Raw genomic sequence first — 18,870 nt, 5'->3', positions numbered from 1 at the left:
TGGTCCCTGATTTCAGTGAGATTGCTTCAAGTTTCTCTCCATTTAGTTTGATGCTGGCTACCGGTTTGCTGTATATTGCTTTTACTATGTTTAGGTATGGGCCTTGAATTCCTGTTCTCTCCAAGACTTTAAGGATGAAAGGATGCTGAATTTTGTCAAATGCTTTTTCAGCATCCAATGAAATGACCATGTGGTTTTGTTCTTTGAGTTTGTTTATGTAGTGGATTGCATTGATGGATTTCCGTATATTGAACCAACCCTGCATTCCCGGGATAAAGCCTACTTGATCATGCTGGATGATCGTTTTGATGTGTTCTTGGATTCGGTTGGCAAGAATTTTATTGAGTATTTTTTCATCGATGTTCATAAGGGAAATTGGTCTGAAGTTCTCTTTCTTTGTTGGATTTTAAGACTATCTGCTGCAGTGAGTCATAGAAGAGGAAAATGGGAAGTGGCCATTCCCTGTTGAGTAGTCACAGAGGTAGAGGGGAGAAGAATTGCCAGCCCTTCTAGGCCATCCTTCATGGTCTTTGAGGTGACGGATACATTCCTTACATTAGAGCACAGCCGACAAAGAGGGACTGAAGGGTCCGACTCCAGGGACAGGAGCTGACGGTAAGTGCGCTTTCCGTTACTCCATTTCTCCATCACTGGGCAGGCAGGCAGCTTATGGAGGAAAAAGGAAGCAGGTGTGAATGGGGGTGAGGGGCACAGGACTTTCTCTTGAGATTACTCCAGCCTAGCCCCCTATGCCCACACACTGCAGTTGTCCAAACCGTGTCAGCTGTTAAACCACACCAGAGAAGGTTGCTTTTATGTGATGGACTCTTAAGATCTTTGGAATTATCCAGGTGAATACTAGCAAAAGGAGGGCTCCTTCGTCCTTCTAAGCTCTCTCTTCCTCTAAGCATATGGATGGTGGGCTCCGTTTGTTGTTGAAATTTAGAAAAATATTGAGTCCACAAGAAGTTCAAGCTTGGTGAATATTTCTCATGACACCTCTGCAGAAGTGTCTTTGGCCACTCCTCATCCCATCTCCCTCACCTCCAACCCCCACAACATCCTCCCCATCTTCCACCAAGACCCAGGATCTGCTGCTCCTGGAAGCTCCCATCTCTCTCTGTCCACTCAGCCTGCTGTGGCCTGGTGCTGAGGCTTGCACCTTTAGGGCTGAGCTGCTAAATGTGCTTCTCTCTCTCTCTCTCTCTCTCTCTCTCTCTCTCTCTCTCTCTCTCTCTTTCTCTCCCCTCTCTCTCTCTCTCTCTCTGCAGTGGGATGGGGCCATGCTGATCAGGCCTCCCTGGAAAAAAGCAGAAATAAATCAAACCCTAGCTCCTACTTAAGATCTGATGAAATTCTCCATTTCCTCTCCAAATTGAATTCCTCCCTCAGGAAGGGAGCAGCTTCTGGGAGTCACAAAGGCCTCCTTCCTTCTCTGCTGGAGGCATGTTTTAAATTAATGGGCACAACACTCTAATCTGGCTGGGTGGATCGCATTAAGGAGCAGCAGAGAGACAGTTTTCAGGCTGGGCGTGATACAGGCATCAGGCATTTGGTACACTTGGCCCCTGCAGAGGAGTGGCCTCCACATGCTGGGAAAGTGAGGAGCATAGATCTGCTGAGGCTCTGAGTGGCCCAGGTTTGTCTCACCATACACACACACACACACACACACACACACACACACACACAGAAAAGAGCACGTGGCAGAGAATTCAAGAGAGGGGCTGTTGTTACTTTGAGATTTAAAATGGCAATCCTGCATAGTTCTCATCTGAAAAAAAATACATGTTTTTCAATGACTTATGGTTTAAAAAGTAAAACAGCAACAACAAAACCTTTGTTCATAGTGTGAAGAGTTAGCAATGTGATTATCTTCCCTGAGGTAGGTAATCCCTCTTCCAGGACATAAGAATTCCAGGGGTTTTGACAGAAGGGAAGCCTGAGCCAACTACTTGGGTCTGAGAGTACAGAACTAGACTGTACACCTGTGAGTGGGCCTTGCACACCAAGGTCATGGTAGCTTAGACTTTCTGAAAGCTCTGTTGTGGGGTCTGTCTATGCCAAGGGACCTGTTAACAAGGAGACGTTGACCCTTGAAGCAGACTGATATGTGTTGTTTTCTTTACTAGCTACTGAGAAAAACAGTGCTGTAAAAAGTCTATTTACCTTGAGGAAGTCTGACATTCAGTCAGAAAGAGGGGAGGAAAGTTGTAGTTATCCTTTATGTCCCAAGTTTGTTTAACACCCTTGAGGGAAGCCACTGAAAGCTTGAAAGCAGGGTCCCACATGGACATTGGTTACCAGAGGAGCACTGAGTGATAATCGGGTTATTGTAACATGTTAGACAGCCTTTCTTCACACTTCCTTCTTCCCCACAGGATAGTAGGAAATTGTTTACTGTTGGCTGGGAAGAAAGGGTTGAGGGTAGGAAATGGAAACTTTAGATGGATCCCTATAGATCTGTCCCGAGTGTGTCCCAGAGGCACCCCGAGTTCAGGAAAGTGAGGAGAGAAGTCTGGTGGAGATGACTGTTCATGGGGAACAAACTGAAAGATGGAAAATTAAGCTCACTCCCCACCAGCCACTCTTGTGAATTCCTCCATCTCTTCTGGATTAGTCATTCATATGGGCCCCTGTTAGAACAAAGCAGTGGACCCCAGTCAGGGAAAGTCCCCCTACAAGTCCATGCATCCCCTTTTGAACCTTCCTGGCTTGAGCCAGAGTCAGTTGTCTGATCTCTGCCCACATGGCCATGGCTGTCACAGTGGCCACTGGACCCTTTCCAACAACGAGCCTGCTCACACAGTCTGAAGTTACTCTGCTTTGTTTTAACTAATGGGTGCACTGCTGCCAGCAGTATGTCTGGAATGTTATTTACTTGTGCATTTCTCTGGCTTTTCATGTAGCATCACACTTGGTGGAGCCAAGGATCATTCATTTGAGAATGCCAGGCTGTGCCATTTGTCTTCCTTGGTAAGGTAAAGGGGAGGCTGGCTCCTGTGCTGGGAGGTTCCCTCCCTGCCTGCCTTCTTACATTTTTGTCTGAGCTAGTAATCTGTTTGACTCTCGGTGCCTGTTGCACCGCACCCCTTTTTTCTCCGTGCTTCAACTCTGGTTTTAATATGTGGGGTTTCTGTGGGCTTTCCGGAAAGCCTGGCAGATGCTTTCTCATTTGCGTGCTTGCCCTGTTATTACTTCACATGAAAGCTGTCTATTTTGGCAGTCCTGACTCCCGCGATTGCACTTTAGCTCTCTAAGCTGAATGGGTGATATTGTGCAAGGGAAATATAGGTGGGGTTTTTCTCTAATGGGGGCTGTGGGGGCGGACCAAAAATCTGCATGCTGCTGTCTTGGCTTGTGCAGAGCTGACACGATGGCAAACAAATAGGTTTTGAAAGAAGGAGCTGATTCCCTACTATGGGAGTTCTCACAACTCACTCCCTTTAATTGATAGATTTGTTTTTAAAGAATAAACTCCTCATTAGAAAGGACATAAACAAGTTCTAGACAAATGCCAAAGGCTGAAGGTGGGAACAAAGCGAAGATTCTGTCTGTCTGTCCTTTCTGACAGTCACTTCCGCCCACATCATCTCTGCAGTTTTAATCATGGTGTTTGTAGCTACGGAAGAAACTTTGGGAACTGAGAATAGATGAGTTGATATCTGGTGCCAACTCTTGGGCCATTTGCACCCATGGGAGGGACAGTGCCCACCTTTCACACTCCCGGTTCCCTGGTCACGTGAGTCAGGGCCTGAGGCTTACATGGAGAGTCTTTGTTTACAGGTACAAGGGCTCTTCTCTAGGTTACCCCAGAGTCTCCCCTTGGGTTGATAACTCCACAGTCAGCTCTAGTGTGAAATGGAAGATTTGGGGTTCTATTCTTTTCGGCTTTTCCTGGCCTTCCACGTGACTTCCTGATTTGCCTGTGAGTTACTAGAATTTTAGCTGAACAACTTCTTTGATCGTTCACATGACAGTGTGGACTTCACATTCTCACACCTGTTCTTCTTTTACAGCCCAGATTTCATAGTAAACGTTTCCATTGCCTTGTAATTTTTTTCAGTATAAAACCTAGTGCAGGTTACTTATTAAAGGTAATAGCAGCTTGATGACAAAGACAACTGTTGGCAGAAACAGCAACCTGAACAGCTGCCAGAAACATAAACTGCCACTTGGTTTAGGTTTAAAAGCATCTCAGCCGCATCTATCCATCATGATCCGGCATGCACACAGTAATAACAGACTCTGTGGGCTAAGAAAGCCGCCCCACTGAGTAGCCACAGGGACAGGTGCTAACAGGACTCCACGTGTTTTCTCTCCAATTATCTGCAGCCCACACATCATCTTCCTCTCTCAGAGCGCCTTAACAGGCACGAACTATCTCTGTGGGACCCGTCTTTGCCATGAAATTGCTCACTCCTGGTTTGGCCTAGCCATCGGGGCCCGAGACTGGACAGAGGAGTGGCTCAGCGAAGGATTTGCCACTCATTTGGAAGATATATTTTGGGCTGAAGCACAGCAGGTGGGTTCAAAGAATTTTCCTACTCAGAATCAAGTTCTGTTTTCATTCATTCATTCATTCATTCGTTATTCATTCATTAGTTATATGCTGAGTGTACTATGTTTGCTGAATAAATCACTGTAAAAAGTCTCTTCCCTTCAAGTTCACAATCTAGAGATGGAGGGAACAGACAACAAAAGAAACAGCAATGTGATAAATACCGTGAGGGGGCCTCACACAGAATGGGGGTAGCTCACACAGAGTTGGGGAAGCTCACACAGAATGGGAGGAGCTCACACAGTGGGAGGAGCTCACACACAGTGGGGGGGAGCTCACACATAGTGGGGGGGGAGCTGTTTGGACCATGGAGTCAGAAATGACCCCTGTTAAGGACAAGTTTGAGCAGAGGCATGAAGGTCAGACTCCTGCATTGCATAACCCCATGTGTTAAACACACAGGATGTTTTGTTTTGTTTTGTTTTTGTTTTGTCTTGAGACAGGGTCTGACTATGTAGTACCAGCCAGCCAGGAGCTCACTGTATAAACCAGACTGGGCTTGAATTTATATGAGTACTCTTCCCTGATTATAGGCTTTTTAAATAATCGGTCTGTAGTGGGTGTGGCTTATACTGGATCAGGCTGAGACAGGAAGATGAACCAGAGTTGAGGCCAGCTTAGTCTTCATAAGTTCCAGGTCAGCCAGGATTAGATAACAAGACCCTATCTCAACCCCTTCCCCACCCCCCCTACCCTCCACCCCCCAAAAAAGAAGAGTAAAAAACAGGAGTGATATCTTTGGATGAAGGAAGGACAAGGCATTTGTTGCTTTGGATTAGGTGGCATGACAAACTGGCCTCGATCCTCCCCCACAGTCAGTTGTCTTGTTTAAAGGGAGGTTCAGTGCGGCTGGAACAACAAGCCCTGGTGTTTTAGGGAACTCAGTATTTCTAAATTCTTACGTGATGCTCACTAATTCGGAAAAGGTAGTAGCTCACACTTGTTGAGTGAACCACGTCTCTGAAGGAACCCTGGGCTGTGTGGTGAGCTCAGCACTGGCCTCAGCTTGACTAATGATACCTCGTCACAAAACACAAAAAGCAATTTTTTTTTTTTATCCAGTGTACAAATCAAGAGCTGAGACTGTAACACAGTGGCTATACTTCTGCTATCCTGTAAGCTACAAGGTGAACCTATATGTTCAAGAGCTGAGAATGTTCACTAGTGGTCATGTGCCTCTGCTTAGCCCACAGGCCTGGACTCAACATCTAGGATGAAAAGCACAGACCACAGACTCCTTCACTGCCTCCCCTTTAACCTTGACCCTGAGCTCTCCTGAGCATGGGACTGCAGAACCGTTTCCTACCTTCCATCTATTTCCTGATCCTGGGGTCACTCCTTTTCTGCATGGTCTCCATCCTTGCCCTCCTGGGCTTCTTGGCATGCTTAAAACTCCAAAGTTTATTTTTACTGTTTGATTTTGGTCAAGAACATTCTGTCTGGTGAAATCTTGTGTTTCAGTGGCTGACTTGAGGCCCCATTTCTTGTTCTCAAAATGATTCACACCTCAAACTCCTCAACATAGCTTTGCTGGACTCTGGATTCCTATTGCTTCTGTCCTGTGCATTTCTTATCCTCACTACAGAGACAGTGTCACTGTACAGAGGTACTACGTCTCCTTTGTCCTCTTGTACCAATCTACATACCCACTCCAAAGAAGCTACCCAGTTGATAGAAAGGGCAGCTAGGGTCTGAGCTGGGCCAGGTTTGATCCCAGCGCTCTGGCTCACTAGCTTTCTGAGCACCGACAGGATATATAGCTTCCTTGGACCGTGGTTTCCCCTTTGGGAAAATAAGTCTAAGAAGGCTCATATTCACAAGTTGGATGTGTGAGTGAGCTTAACACATTCTAGACATGTGGAAGCTATGTGTGAAATGCCTGTTTGCTTCCATCCTGGGCCCATTGTTGTTCTGCAAAAGGTAAATATCGGTATGCCCTGTCTTCATCTCTCCCCTGTGTAGTTCCCCACTAAGACAAGTAGACTGGAACTCCTGAGTTCATTTCAGCCATCCCATAGTGCCTCTGACTTCATTTTAAAGAGAAAGCCCCCTTTTGCCATGTGCCCTGTCCTGGTTCTGCTTCTGTCCTGAGCATCTCCTTACCAAGTGACAGAAGCAGGCTGGGCCCCAATCTCTCAGCTGCTGACATGCCTTCCATGGCCTTTCTGTGTTCAATCTATGGGACCAGAAGGTGGTGGCTAAGAGAAGCAGTCCATGGACAGGGAGGGAGAAATACTGAAATAAAGAGCAAATGAGTGTCAAGTACTATGCACTTGACATTCAGAGGTAGAAGGGGCCAGAAAGCCTCATGGATGGAGAAGCTGCCTGCTGCTGTGGCTTTAGGGAAAGCAGAGGCTCGGCTCTCTCCATTACTCCTGTACCCATAACCTTCTATAGGGGCCATCTCACATCACCTTCCCCAGTACATGTAGTAACTTCAACATACAAGAATGCTAATGCCCATTGGGCAGACAGTTTTCTAGAGCCCTCCAGAGAGTTTGGGATGGTTTCTAGAGAACATCCATCACTCTAATCCTGTCTTCTAAGGGCCAGCCTGATAAATATTCTTTTCACGTCTTCCTGCAGGAGAGGGGCATGAGGTCCAAGGATAGGACTCTTCTCTGGGATGCAGCAGCTCCAGTAGAGAAGAGGGTGACAGAATGTAGTGGTAGCTGTGGCCACGTGGAGACATGCACTTTAACACTGAGTTCAGGTGCAAAGCATGCCAAGTAACAGACTGAGGAGGAAACTGCAGCCTCTCAGCAGCAGCTGGGGAGAAATGAGTTGGCTTGCCAGGTTGGGTGGTATACTACCTTCATTGACTAGATAAAGTCTGTGTCCTTCCACGTCTAGGTTCTTCTGCTTGGGCTGCCATAATCAAACTTCAGAAGTTGTGACTTAGATAGCATCTCAAGAAGCTGACAGGAAGCCTAAGATCCAGGGACCAACAGGGTTACTTTCTGTGGTGGCTTCTTGTCTTTGATGCTTCCCAATGGTTGGTTGCCTCCTCACATAATCATTCTTCCACTCTTGAGAGATGAACATCTCTCAAGAGCTCTGGCATCTTCCTGACCACAGCCCTGAAGGTTCCCCTCTGATAGCTTCATTTAACCACAATTACCTTTGGAAGATCTTATCTTGAAATACATTCACATGAGCTCAGTCTTTCATGTGCATATCTTGTGGAGCAGCCTATTGATCTTCTGGGCTCTGCAACTCTGCCCTCCTGGCTGGGTTGTCTGCTCCAAACCTGTCCTTACCTATCACGGTGTTCTAAGAATATCACACTCTCTCCAAGCCAGTGATGTTCTCTCACTCTCTGAAGTCTCTGCCCCTGCAAGCTCAGGCATCACCACCTACCCTTGGAAGCCTTCCGGCCCCTTGCATCCCTACTGACAAAGAGCTGTCCCATGGTCCTTGTTGAGCTACACTTCTTCCCCAGTGTGATATTAGTGCTCTGCATGATAGTAGTCTTCCATCCTGACCCATGGCCTACACAGATTTGATGAATGCATTACTAAACACCAGTGATTCCTAGAAATATCTGCAGATCCGAATGTCTCCCTCCTTGCAGAGTACTCCACTGCCTGCCTTCTCTTATGGAGATCCCAGCCATGTGGCCTTATGTGCACATCCATGTGACAGCAGACAATTCTGACTCTGTGGAGCAGTATGAAGGCCTCCCCTGCCTCTAAATTGAGTCCAGACAGTAATACTTTTTTTTTCTGGATCTATGCAAACAGAGTCATCTGGATTACATTAGCAAGCTCCACAATAAACAGTCCTTAACAAAACTGAGGGTTGGGAAAAAGAGGAGATAAGTGGAGGGGCCTATCCCTCCCCACGCAGAAGCACAAGGCAAGGAAGGAAGGCTGGGTGGAATCAAAGGAGAAATGGTTTATGGGAAAGACCCCTTTTCAGGTGAGTATTCTGCACTGGAGTAGTTTCCAGGGCCAGGGTCTCAAAAGACAGGGCTGGCTGCACCATTAGCACAGGGGCTATACAGTGCTTACTTGATGCTCCTTGGAAGAACTAAAAGGATCACTTGGGTCTCTTCTGATGGAAAGCAAGGAGAAGAGCTGGGTAGGCCCAGTTGTTCCCCACTGAAACAAAGCAAGTCCCTTGCTGACGCAAACCTGACCAACACATGACTGCTGTGCACATTTTCTGTGTCTGTGTCCCACAGCTGCCCCGCCATGAGGCCCTGGAGCAGCAAGAGCTTCGAGCTTGCCTGCGCTGGCGTCGCCTGCAGGATGAGCTGCAGAACTCCCCGGAGGGAATGCAGGTGTTAAGGTAAGGCACCAGTGCTTACCACCACCACCTCCCCCTCCTTCCCTTCCTCTCTCCTTCCCTTCCTCCCTCCTTCCCTTTCTTTTTGCTTTTAAAATCAAACAGGGCTTGGGTTCCTCACACTAGGGACATGATTGGTGATTGCTATCTTTTAAGTCTCTCTGGGTGTGGATTTTGATTTGCCTTTTGAAATTTTCCTGGTATATCTCTATTCAGGGAGGGAGCAAGGGAGGGAGGGAGGGAGGGAGAGAAGGAGGGAGGGAGGGAGGGAGAGAGAGAGGGGGGGGGAGAAATAGCATGAGGCCATTTCCAGCACTAAATTCCTCACTTGAAGTTCTAATAGTCACTTTATGTAGTAACTGTGGACGTGAAAAGGGTTAGGGTTCGACAGTTTGGCAGACAGTAACCCTTTAAAATCAAAGAGGGGTAAAATGTGTAAGAAAATATTGGCTGCTCTGTGTTTAGTAGTAACAGATGTGCATGTCAATGGGCCTTTTGTTCAGTTGTTGCCCAGCAGGAGACTGCCGCTGCTCTCTGCACTCCAGCTCCTAGGTGGTGTTCTCGGACTGCACATGGCACTTGTAGGGTTACTTCATGCCATTTTCCCACTTCTGCCCTCCCCTTCCATGCTTTTGTGCTAAATACTTACCTGAAGCCTCCAGCCTAGCCCCAGGAACACCACAGTTGCTACAACAACAGAAGATTCCATCCAGTCCATCAAGGAATTACCCCTTTCTCAACCCATTGTGCAGGCTTCCTGAGGGCAGGGACCTGCCATGGGTGCTTCTGCTGTTGTTACATGCTTCTAAATAAGCACCTGCCCCTGTGCTGGGCCTGAAGCATGCTGGGAGGCGAAACCAGAGCAGAAACAGACCAAGCCTGCTAGACCCTAGGGAGCAAGGCTGGTGCTTTTGTGTAGTGCCATCCTTGCCAGGGCAGGCTCCCTGTCTGCATGATGACTGTCGCCTCCCAGGCTGACTCATCCATTGTTTAGGAGAAACAGCTAGAACAGTGGTGAAGCATAGCCAGACAGGAGCCAGGAACCAGAAGCTCTGCCATTCCACTCTGGGAATCTTTTCCCTTAGCCAACCTCTGCGGAGCCAGCCAGTGTGGCTGCTCTCATAGTGTGAACATGGCGCCTGCTCTCAAGGAGCTTCCACTTAGCAGGAACAGTGTGACATGCCCAAGCCCATAGGTGATAAAGAGCAGTGTGACCAGCTCAGTCCATGACTTCTGAACTAACTGGACAGCATCCAGACAGAGCTAGGCATGTGCTCAGCCTGGAAGAGTGTGGAATACAAAGGCTTTGAGGCTGGAAATAGCTTTGTTGTGCCTTGAGAACAGAAATGGCAGAGCCATGAGTCAAGAGGGGCTTTGCCTCACATTCTTCAGAAGCTAGCTAGTCTCTGGTGTGCAAGGATACTGGGTCGCCTCCTGTTTCCTATGTAGAAGGGACAGAGAAGAGAGAACAGAGGTACAGTGCAGAAGGAAGGTCTGGTGAAGCAGTGAGCTCTGTGTGTGTGTGTGTGTGTGCATGTGTGTGTACACTTGCACATGTGTGAATGTGTGGATGTGTATAGAGACACAGCCAACAGATATTTACTGAATGGTCTGTGGAGACAAGGGCACCAAGTACCCAGAATGATTGGGGCTTTGAGTTGGGTGCTTGGGTAGATGGTGATGACATTTATGTAGATAGGAGAACAGGTGTTAATAAAGATTCTGTTATTGCATGTGCTGGCCTTGAGATGTTGAGTACAGACAGGAAATCAATGGAAGGCAGGAGTTAATGGGAAAGAGCATTTATCCTGAGCATGTGAGTATACTCCTGTCACCCAGGAAAGGAAGAAGCAAGCAAAGTTGTCAGATGGTCCAGCAGGGGATCCTGGGTAAATAGCTATGCTTGTGGAAGAAACTGGGGTATCCGGGTCATGAAAGAAAATGAGGCGAGTGGGGTTTGTGTTCGACGCCCCTGGGAAATATGACCTTAAGATAGAAGTATGAGAAACAGCAGTGGCCTTGGATTCCATGCTTTTCTCTGTGATGTAGAGAGGGTAGCTGAAGGGAGGGTGAGGAGTGAATGCCATAAGCAGGACTGGCCATGCTACCTCAGGAGACATCACTGTGGAGGCAACATGGAGTCCTACCACAGCTAAGGGCAAGCTGCATGAACTGTAAATTCTTCATCCCCAGATTCAGCTTCTCAAACTAAGAGACCCTCTCCATTCTCCATCTTTAAGTCCCCTGATGGCTGTGATTCTGCCTGGTCATGGTCATTTGGTGTGGAGAAGGGCATCTGTATTATCTGGAAAGAATGTCTCCAGTTTATAAAATGAGTTACACTGTCCCCTTGGAAGCCCCTTCTCATCCCTGCCCTCTGTGGACTTTGGTCTGCCCACTTTTCCATAGTGAGAGGACTTGGGAGTGTTTTGGATATTTGAACTATAAGGCTTTTTGTGGCTTTTATTTATTTTTCTTTGTCTTCATATTCAGAAACTGAATTGTCCTAAATTTAGACTGACTGAAAACAGTGCATTTGAAGGACTCTTTGCAGACAGATACAGAGAACAGTCATCATTGCATGTGCAGCTCAGAGGAATTACTTGATTGGCTTCAACTTAGTCCTGTCCCCTGCGGTTCTCCCTAAAATGAGTCCAGGGAACCTCAAGTTACTGACATGGAAAAAAGAAAGGGCATACAAATCTGTTCTAAGATTGTATTTTACTATGCAAATGACCCTGAGAAAGAGAAAGAACTCCTTTAAGCAACACAGTGATCAGAGAGAGTGCCTTTTTACGTCAAGCTGCTCCACCATCTTGAAAGATGGACAGAGAGCCATGTGGGCCTTAGAGACAAAGTGAGTGCAGTGTTGCTGTCACTCTGTGCCCCTTGTCATGGCCCTGCCTGCAATTGCACTGAAAAAAAGGAATCAAGTCAGAAGGCTATACATTGAAGGATTGTGTGTGGGCAACACCAATCACCTCATCAAAGAAAATGGCATCTTGCTGGTTTCACACAGTAGAGAATTACAAAGTAAGAAGAGACAAACAAAGAATTTGAGATTTTATTTTGTCATCACTGTATGCACACACACCCATGCCACTGTGCGCATACCACTATATTATACTCCCACTATTTAAGACCAGAATTAGTAAGAATCTTGAATCTGAGTAAGTGCTCAGGCTGTCCTTGCACTGTGATCCTCCTGCCTCCACTCTACAGTGCTGGGATTACCTGCCTGTATCACGTGACCAACTGCTGCCACCCTCGATATTCCTAGTGTTGAACCATGCATCTTATCCTGGCATCTTACACTGACTGCTGATTGATTTCATCCCATGAGCTTTCAACTGACCCTGCCATGAATTTCTTCTGGTCTCCAACAGGCTCTTGTACATTCCTTCCAGTCTTTAAGGTAGTCACAACTCTGGAAGCACAGTCACTTACCCTGGATCGCAAATATTAGGGGTCGTATTACTAAGTCCATGATGGTGTGTATGTCGGCTGTTAAGAGTCTTTGCCCTAGCAGAGACACAGTGGCCCTCTCACACTCTCACCCATCTGCCAGCCCTAGACAGAATTACCAGTTTTCTCATGTCAACAGTACAGCACTACCCAGGTGATAGGGAACCTCTTCAAGGCTCCCAGACCCTCAGCCCTCAGTACAGCTGGGTCACGAATCTTCTCAAGTGCTTTTAGTTAACGGTTTCCAACAAGCCACAATTGGTGGGAGAGCTACAAGTCACGGTCCAAAGAAACCTCTGTATTTTGTTTTGTTTTATTGTTGTTGTTTGATTGTGATTTATTGCTGCTGCTTATTTTGGGATTAATTCTTAAAGTCATTCTCAAGCTAAGAAAGCAGGAGGCTGCTGGAACTTCTCCTCTGAGCCTCCACAGCTGCTACAGTGCTAGATACATACAGGCATCCTGTCTACCTTCGTGTGAATGCCTTACCCAGAGGCCACAGAAACATCATCCCTGATAATGGGGTGGGAAGCACATTGTAATTCTGTCCAGAGCTAAAGTGCAGGCCATCTGCAAATTTGCATGGTGCCTCAGTTCCCAGCTTCTAGTCTAAAGCCACAAGGCATGCTCAGTAAAACTCTTCTCATGGAATCTTCCATTGTTCAGGAAGTTTTCACCTCTCAAATTTTCTTTGAATTGGTATTTCTAATTTCTGAAGAATGTGGCAGTTTTCTCATGGTGTGTGTAGACATATCAGTTGGTAAAGTGATACAAGCCAGCCTGAGAAAAGTTCCCCACCAAGAGCCCCTAACTGGTGCTTTGGGTTGATTTATGCCTTCCTGAGGCCCCTCTCCTCTCTAGGGTGCATGTGGCTTGGGCTATAAGACACTTTACCTTCCCATCAGTGGCTTTTTCCTCACTGATTCCAGGCCAGCTTCGCCTCTCCTTTCTTCTCCTCTCTCCCACCAACCCCTGTTGCCTCTTGTCTTCAGGCTGCCTCAGACATGCTGTATTCTTCCTAGGACTTCAGCTCTCTGACTGCTACGATTAAAGATTATCAGTGTGGCAAATATGCTTTGTTTGTTTGGACAGACATTGTTTTGGGGCCCCCTGCCCAATGTGAACATGTTTGGAGCCCTCCTCCACAAGCACCCACCTCACTCCTTGTTGCCTCTGTCTTCAGTTATCCACAGAAACACCCTCCTTTTCTTCACCCTTAGCAGATAAATATGCTCGCCTTTCTCACTTTAGTGCCACCCCCTCATCTAATCACCAGCCTCCCCTGTCAGGAGCACCCAGTTGTCGGAGTCTGCATGCTGCTCTCTTAGAAATGGAGAAGACTTGCCCCCTAAACCCTGTGCCCTGGTTGTACCATATTCTATAACTGTCTTTCTGTTCTTTCCTTCCTTTACAACTCTGCTTTCCCTGGCACCATTGGGAAGTTCCAGGAACTTCTGTCTCCAGCTTCCATGCCAGAAGCAAGGATTCTTCCTACTGCTGCCCCTATTCCCAATCTCCTTTTTGGTTGTATCAGAGTTGCTTCTTGTCCCATATTTGATGTTCCTCAGGGGACTACATTCCCAGTTAGTTACAGGGTCTTCCAGAGTGATGTTATCCAAAATCAGTCTTAGGATTTTTCCACATGAAGACTCAGAAATTAGATTGTGTCAGGCTTATTAAAAAGTATTCCCAGGAAGGGAAAATGGAAGAGAAACTAGAAGTGAGAGGAGGAAGCTACACAGGTGCTGAGATCTCGGGGTAGCCCATACGTAGTCATCCTGGAGGAGCAGCAGTCCCCATGGGCTTTTCCTGTTAGAGCAAAGGACACGCTCTAACAGGACCTGTCGTGTTCAGAGAGATGCATTTTCCAAGGTATTTCTGGGGACAGGCTCAAGCAAATGAGTGCCTATTCTTTGGCACAGTGTCATGAAATGAGGGAGGGAACTGGAGTTGGTATGTATGGCAAAAATGGTTGAGAGCCACAGAGTTCCTACCCTGTCAAAGCTGGAGGCTCCTGTGACTCCATTACCAGCACACCCACCTCACTGGTACTTCAGAGGTAAATGCTAAGCTACCCACTGACATCACTTCCTGGTTCCCTATGTCTCACACACTGGTTATGCCATTCCATGCATCTGCTTTCCTACTAGGGCAGAACTCAGGTCCACACACTCCTCCAGGGTGGGAACCTGGGAACTCCACATTCTCCCACCTCCCTTCAGTCCTCCCCTGGGAGCTCCATCCCCCCCCCCACTCCTTCTCTCCTTTCCTGGGAGTTCTAACTGCTTCCCATTCCTTTGTCTCCTGAGAGCTCCATCCTCTCCCCACTCCCCCCACACACACAACTGCTCATTCTACCACAAAAGTATTCCTTCAGTAGACTCTCCTTCCCCCTCGCGTCCTCTGTGTTTAGAAACTTTTTCATCTATATGCTTGCCTGCCTCCTCCCTTTTCATGCTGGGTGCAATTGCAGGGCCTGCCTGTGATAAGTAAACCTTCTTCCTTCCTGCCATCAGCCCTGCCCTGTCTCAATGCCCTAGAGAGCACCCTTTAAAATGCTTCATGACTCTTCCATCTCCTTCCTTAAAATCCTCCAAAAGCTTCCTGTCACCACCAGGAGGAACCCCTGGCTCCGTACATGTGAGGACCACAGGGCATCAGCACAAGGCACCTGTGTTCCCCATCTTCCCACCTGCTTTCCTCTGTTCTACTCTGGCTACTCGGGTAGCTTACAGACCATTCTGTGTGAGGCAGTTCAGACCAGGGTGAGTCACCCAAGATGCAGTGACCTCAGCAGCAGAAAGTTACTTTTTTACAGTAGAAGCCAGAACTCTGAACTGTAAGCATTGACAGGTTTGTTTCTCCTAAAGCCCCTTTCCTTGGCTTATAGATGGCCACCTCTTGACTGTGTTCTTGTGATGTTTTGTTTGCAAGTGTGTGTCCTTGGCATTTCTCTATATTCAAATCTCTCAGATTAGGACTCATACTGATTGCTGTGCTCTGACCACCTTATATTTTCCAGTATCTCAGGCACTGGATGCTTCAGTATATACACCACGAGGCTCACAATTCCACTCTCAGTGCCAACCATCTGTTTAGACAACTGTACGGTTTTACCTCCATACCATTTTCCACGTTGCCTGTATTCAGAATGCCCTTTCCTTGCTGCCTTTCTCCACATCATTATGACTCAGCACAAATATTCTTGCCTTCTAAAGAAGTCTCAGTCTCTACTCTCAGATAAACTAGTGTCTCTCCTTTCTTACCCATTAGAGCTTCTTGAGATGTCTTTATCCAAATCTTACATGTTATTTGATGATCTTTATACTGAGAGTGAGCCACATAAATGAACAATGTTTCTTTTCCAACCTTCAAAGGTAGGAGTTGTCTATGCCCTTCATTCATCTTTCTCTAATGACCCATTAGCCTTTGGCAACTCAGGACTATGTCTGGCTTGTGTCTGTTTAGTTCATTACACATACCTAGCTGAGTGAGTGGGTGTTCCATACATGTTGAAGAAATGAATGTTGTAGATATGATCTCTGTCCCTAGGGCCTTTATAACTTATTTGATGGGCTGATTACATAGTATAAGAGAATAAGTGAGTGGTAGACTATCCTCTAGAGTTGTGGCAACTGAGATTTCATTCCTGGGAGGCTGAGAAGGAGCGATAAAGAGCATGCATGGATTGAGTGTGCACACATTGAACTGGGACGGTGGGACAGAAAGCATTGAGAATGCCAAGGGATGCAGGGAATGGGAGTCCAGGTGTAGAATGGCCATTTCTAAGATAACAGGCTTGCTGGCTAGACAGAGAGGAGAGCTCCATGAGGGAGCTGGAAGGTTGAAGGTGGCCTCGTAAGGGCAGGCTAAGCAATAGCTCTTCAAATGCCAAAGTCACACATTCCCTGGAACAATTCCCATAATGCCCAGCTATTTTAAGTTCTAGGAATGACATAATGAAAATGGAGTTCAGGGGAGATTACCCAGCCTTTGGGATCACATATGATCAAAGAGACAGAGTCTAGAGGCCAGATGGGATTACATGGACATTTCAGGAATGAAGGCTGAGCTCAGAGCTACATTGGCCTAAGGCTCTGGTTGAATGAGTCTCTAACTTATCACTGCTCACAACACACAGAAATGTCAACCCAACTTCAAAGAAGTCTTCAGTAATGCAGTGTAGTACTTTCCCTGATCTCACATAGTGATTGACCCTTTAAAGGGATGGCTGGATTCCCCAGGCTTCATGATGATTGTTAGACTTTGAAGAGGATGAAAGGTAACAGCTGTCATCCTTGACTAGAATGTGGCTAATCCTGCCTCATCTGAATGATGTGAAATGAGAATGGAGGCCTAAACTCTGCTGCAGAGCTTATTAAGTCTTTGGGTCTCAACCTAGTATGGCAGCATAGGGTTTTCAGAAGGGGCAGGATGCCAGATTTCCTGGGCATGAGTCTTGTGTTGCCTTGTAACCTTGAGTGCTACCATGTAAACTTCTGTCTAAATTTGCATAGTGACTTAAAAGTCCTGTCCAGTTTCTACATTAGAGGGAGAAATGCATCCAAATCATTTAAAATACATAGAATAATGGAATCCTAGGGAATCACTGTGGTTGGTGCGAGACAAACAATGGCCGTTTCTTATGGTCTGACTTAACACTCAGTACATGCTAGATGTCTTCATGGATGCCCATATCATCCAGTACATTGTTGTCAAATGTGGCAAGAGCAAAAGCTGTGTGCTCTGCCTCTGGGGACACACGGGGGTCCTGGTCCTGAATTTCTTCTATCCTGGGCCTGGAAGTCCCTCCTTTGCTTCCGGGTAACCGGAACTAGCTGAAATGTGAAAAAGTAAATTGTCCCAAGACTTTAGAGAACATTGGCGTTTTAACTGCAAGAATGCCTTGTTACAAAATTAAAATGGCAGCATTTAAATTGGGTATTTGGATATTCGCTGCCGACTGGGGCAGAAGAACTTCACTAGGTACTGTATCACCCCTAGCTTTAGATCCCTGGGAGTGCAAACCACCAGGGGTCTGCCTGCCCTAAGGAACTGAGCACAGAGGAGGTTCATCTGGCAGTCCGCCTGGCATGGGGCCTGTGTCCTGCCTGGAGACCAGCAGAGGGAGAGAATCCCTGCGGCCATATTCTCTGCCTGCTGGAGCAGAAGAGCGTCACTAGGTACTGTATCACCCCGAGCTTTAGATCTCTGGGGGTGCAAACAGACAGAGGTCTGCCTGCGCCCAGGACCTGAGCACACAGGTGGTTCATCTCCCAGCTGGTAGGTCTTGGGGCCTGTATCCTTTGCAGAGAACAGCAGAGGGAGCTACTCCCGTGGCCATCTTTGTGGCCTGCCAGGGCAGAAAAACATCACTAGGTACTGTATTATCCTGAGCTTAAGATCTCTGGGGGTGCAAATCTCCAGGGGTCTGCCTACACTCAAGACCTGAGAACATAAGTCGTTTATCTGCAAGCCGGTCAGTCGTGGGGCCTGTATCCTACATGAGAATCAACAGAGGGAGTGACCCCCCACTCACCACACCATCTTTGCTCCATAACAGAGCAGTCTGAGAATACCTGGATCACCTTGACAACGCAAGTGTAACATTTCTGTTTGAACCTCCTCTGTGCTCAGTTCCTTAGGGCAGGCAGACCCCTGGCAGTTTGCACTCCCAGGGATTTAAAGCTAGGGGTGATACAGTACCTAGTGAAGCTCTTCTACCCTGGTCGGCAGCGAATATCCAGATACCCAATTTAAATGCTGCCATTTTAATTTTGTAACAAGGCATTCTTGCAGTTAAAAGTCCAATGTTCTCTAAAGAGAGAGGCAAGACTGAGCAGGGCTCCAAAGGCACAAAAGAGGAAGGCAGCATATCAGTAATCTGTGCCAGTGGAAACCCAGTCATCCAGTGTCTTGGAAATAGCCCTAAAGGTCCACAATAGGTTGTGGCACCAGCCAGTGACAATAAGACCATCTAACACCAGTGCGAACTATATGGTTAAAGGCAAGTGTAGGAATGTCACTAACAGAAATCAAGGTATTATGGCAGCATCTGAACCCAATTCTCCAACAATAGCAAGTCCTGAATACCCCAACACACCAGAAAAACAAGAGTTGGATTTAAAAGCACTGGTAAGGATGCTGTTAGAGGAACACATGAAGGACATAAATAAATCTCTTAAAGAAATTCAGGAGAAAAATTATCAAAAGCTAGAAGCCCTTACAAGGGAAACACAAAAATCACTTAAAGAAGTTCAGGACAATATGGGTCAGAAGTTTGTAGCCAATAAGGAGGAAATGCAAAATTCACTTAAAAAAAAAATACAGGAGAAGTTTGATCAACAGGCAGAAGTCATGAAAGAGGAAACACAAAAACCTCTCAAAGTATTAGAGGAAAACACAAACAAGCAAATGACAGAACTGAGCAAAAACTTCCAGGATCTGAAAACAGAAGTAGAAACAACTAAGAAAGCACAAAGGGAGACATCTTTGGAGATAGAAAACCTTGGGAAGAAATCGGGAACCATAGATGCATATATCAACAACAGAAT

General features: G+C 46.8%; 1 protein-coding gene across 6 annotated transcripts in view; it reads left to right on the top strand.

The window, feature by feature from the left end:
• The window catches only part of Aopep (aminopeptidase O (putative)), a 313,459-nt gene that overhangs the window by 166,418 nt on the left and 128,171 nt on the right, over positions 1-18,870 (top strand). For all 6 annotated transcript variants that reach the window (XM_052156769.1, XM_052156766.1, XM_052156767.1 and 3 more), the window contains 2 exons: positions 4,336-4,525; positions 8,748-8,854. In XM_052156769.1, the coding sequence (XP_052012729.1) occupies positions 4,336-4,525; positions 8,748-8,854 (297 nt within the window). The remainder of the gene's footprint in view (positions 1-4,335; positions 4,526-8,747; positions 8,855-18,870) is intronic.

The sequence above is a fragment of the Apodemus sylvaticus genome, chromosome 14, assembly GCF_947179515.1.
Source record: "Apodemus sylvaticus chromosome 14, mApoSyl1.1, whole genome shotgun sequence".
NCBI lineage: Eukaryota > Metazoa > Chordata > Mammalia > Rodentia > Muridae > Apodemus > Apodemus sylvaticus.
The sequence above is the reverse complement of the archived record's forward strand: the minus strand, read 5'-3'. Positions and strand labels throughout refer to the sequence as shown.